Below are 2,862 nucleotides of genomic sequence, written 5' to 3' on the forward strand. Positions count from 1 at the left end.
ATATGAGTCTTCAAAACCAATTGAAGTGGCGTAGCATTGGGTGCACTGCTTCCTGCTTAGGCTACGTACGTAACTAATTAATAATTAGCTACAATCACAATATATTCCTATATATCATGCATCGATATTCGTATCCAAACTAGTGGCTATAATACACTTGAGCCCATCCTATATATGAAAAGAATAAATATAGATAGAAATTATTATTGAAAATATTCATTTTATATATATGATGTGGTATCATTTAGACCACACATCTCTTCAAATGAGTGTTGAGAATAATTAACTAGAAGCAATCATGCAGTGAGTGTAAAGTGTGTACTATTATAATAACTTCTCTCTAGTATTACTCATATGAAAACACCTCAAATTAAAGTACTATGAAGTATATATTCCTGATCATGTGGCTGCCATATGTACCAAACGATTTAAGATCGATGATCTTGCGAACCAAATAATTTATAAGCATAAAGATACACGAGATTCATCATAGTCAAGAAATCCAAGCTCTCATAAATTAAATAGCCCTTAATTTTATATATATATAAATATATATATATCTATACTAAAAAAAATGCATGTTCATCCATAGGTATATATATATATATACACAGGTATAAACAATCCAAGTTTTATGAGAGAAAACAACGCATTTGTCAATATTTAGGCTAGCTACTACTAGTAGCTTATCTAGCTAAAATAGGGAAATTGGTTGCTTGCTTGAAGATTTGTTTGGATAGTAAGATAATTTTAAATGATTTATAAATAATAATAAAATATTATATAATAGTAAATAGCAATAAGAAGTATGTGAAAATAATGATAAAATATAAAATAGTTGTGGATTGATCTGACATCTTCATCGTATGTTTCTTGTGTCTGTTTAATTAAGTCGGGTAATGTCAGTTTTAATATAATTAAATTTATAATTCAATTCTTTTAAAAATAATACAATTAACAAAAGTTTTAATAAAAATTAAAAAAATAAAGGAAAAGCAAAAGAGTTGTAGGAAATATTTTAGGACTTTATTAAAAAGATTTTGGTGTTAGTTTATGAATTTATCTTAGCTTCAGGTTTTTCATTTGAATTTTTTTGTTAACATTTTATTAAGCTTTTTTTCACTTTGAATTTTTATAAGCTACTATGGGTAAATTTTTCTATTTATTCGTTTTCATCCAAATTAATGGAATTATTTAATGAATGGGATAAACGATAAAATAATAATAATAATAATAATAATAAAATAATTTAAGGTCTTTATTTATTTATTTAAGGTAAAACCAGCATGTGTCGGTACCCACTCCATCCTCTAATCGGCCACGAAAAAATCTGTACTGCAAAGCAGACCCAAGAAAATCCCAAACCCCTCCAAGAATGAAGGAACAAGAAAACCCCCATACCCATTACTGGGGCGAGACCCCCGAAGAAGAATACCTCAATCTCCAAGGAATCCAAGCTTCCAAATCATTCTACACCTCTCCCAGAGGCCTTAAGCTTTTCACCAGGTCATGGCTTCCGCTCTCCACCTCCTCCTCCCCTCCTCGTGGCATCATCTGCATGGTTCATGGCTACGGCAACGACATCAGCTGGACCTTCCAGGCTACCCCTATCTTCCTTGCCCAAAACGGTTTCGCCTGCTTCGCTCTTGACCTCGAAGGCCATGGCCAATCTCAAGGTCTCAGGGCTTTTGTACCAAATGTTGATCTTGTTGTTAAAGACTGTCTCTCGTTCTTCAATTTTGTCAAACAGGAGACTCGGTTTCGCGGGCTGCCTTCTTTTCTCTTCGGCGAATCGATGGGCGGTGCAATTTGCCTGCTGATCCATTTCGCTGATCCGAAGGGGTTTGATGGTGCTGTTTTGGTTGCACCCATGTGTAAGATCTCCGAGACCGTCAGCCCAAAGTGGCCGATTCCCCAGGTTCTCTCATTTGTTGCCAGATTCTTACCCACATTGCCAATTGTTCCGACGGGGGATCTTTTGGCCAACTCTGTAAAGGTTGATGAGAAGAAGATCATAGCAGTGATGAATCCAATGAGGTACAAGGGGAAACCGAGATTGGGGACGGTGGTGGAGCTATTGAGGGTCACCGATTATTTGAGTAAAAGGCTGAACGAAGTGAGTCTTCCATTTATTGTAGTGCATGGAAGTGCGGATTATGTCACAGATCCGAATGTGAGCAGAGCTTTGTACGAAGAAGCGAAGAGTGAGGACAAGTCCATAAAGATTTATGAAGGGATGATGCATTCTTTGTTGTTTGGCGAAACAGACGAGAATATCGAAGTTGTTCGCAATGATATTCTGATATGGTTGAACGATAGGTGCAAAGGAAGAGCTGAATAAAAATTGTAATGTCAAAAACTTCTCCCATCGATCATTCATCATTGGGTCTAAATTGTCGTTTTCATAATTAAAAATATTCTTGTCAATTGTATAATCTATTCATACGCTTGTAAGCCCGCATTGTAACCCTGATAATGTCTGTTGAAATTATTCAAATTAGAAGCTTTATTGTTACATGGCCAGCTAGTTTGTGCATGCATCTCAACAACTGTTGGTCAAAATCTGTCCTGATTTGCATGCCTACATGAACCTTCGATAAGATAATTAGAGAGCATCTCAATTTTCTTCATGACTTGTGTTCCAACAAGACTAAGTGGTTAGTTTTGCTTCCATATCTACTCGTGCACATAATTGCTTTAATCACAATACTTAAGGTAGGCAGAGTGGCCACTACTGTATATCATGTCTCTCCACGGTTGTCGGATTTCAAAGTATAAAAATCTAATTAAGAATGGTTTCGTTTTGAGTATTTACACTTGAGCAGGCACGAAGCACGATCATTTCTAAAGCTTTCGTGCCTT

The 2,862-nt window shown here is 35.6% G+C and overlaps 1 protein-coding gene across 1 annotated transcript; it reads left to right on the top strand.

The window, feature by feature from the left end:
* Nucleotides 1–1,302: 1,302 nt before the first annotated feature.
* Nucleotides 1,303–2,515, top strand: LOC108982780 (caffeoylshikimate esterase). Its single transcript, XM_018954240.2, has one exon. The coding sequence runs from the start codon at nucleotides 1,376–1,378 to the stop codon at nucleotides 2,339–2,341; it is 966 nt and encodes a 321-aa protein (XP_018809785.1). The 5' UTR covers nucleotides 1,303–1,375; the 3' UTR covers nucleotides 2,342–2,515.
* Nucleotides 2,516–2,862: the final 347 nt, after the last annotated feature.

The sequence above is a fragment of the Juglans regia genome, chromosome 4, assembly GCF_001411555.2.
Source record: "Juglans regia cultivar Chandler chromosome 4, Walnut 2.0, whole genome shotgun sequence".
Classification (NCBI taxonomy): Eukaryota; Viridiplantae; Streptophyta; class Magnoliopsida; order Fagales; family Juglandaceae; genus Juglans; species Juglans regia.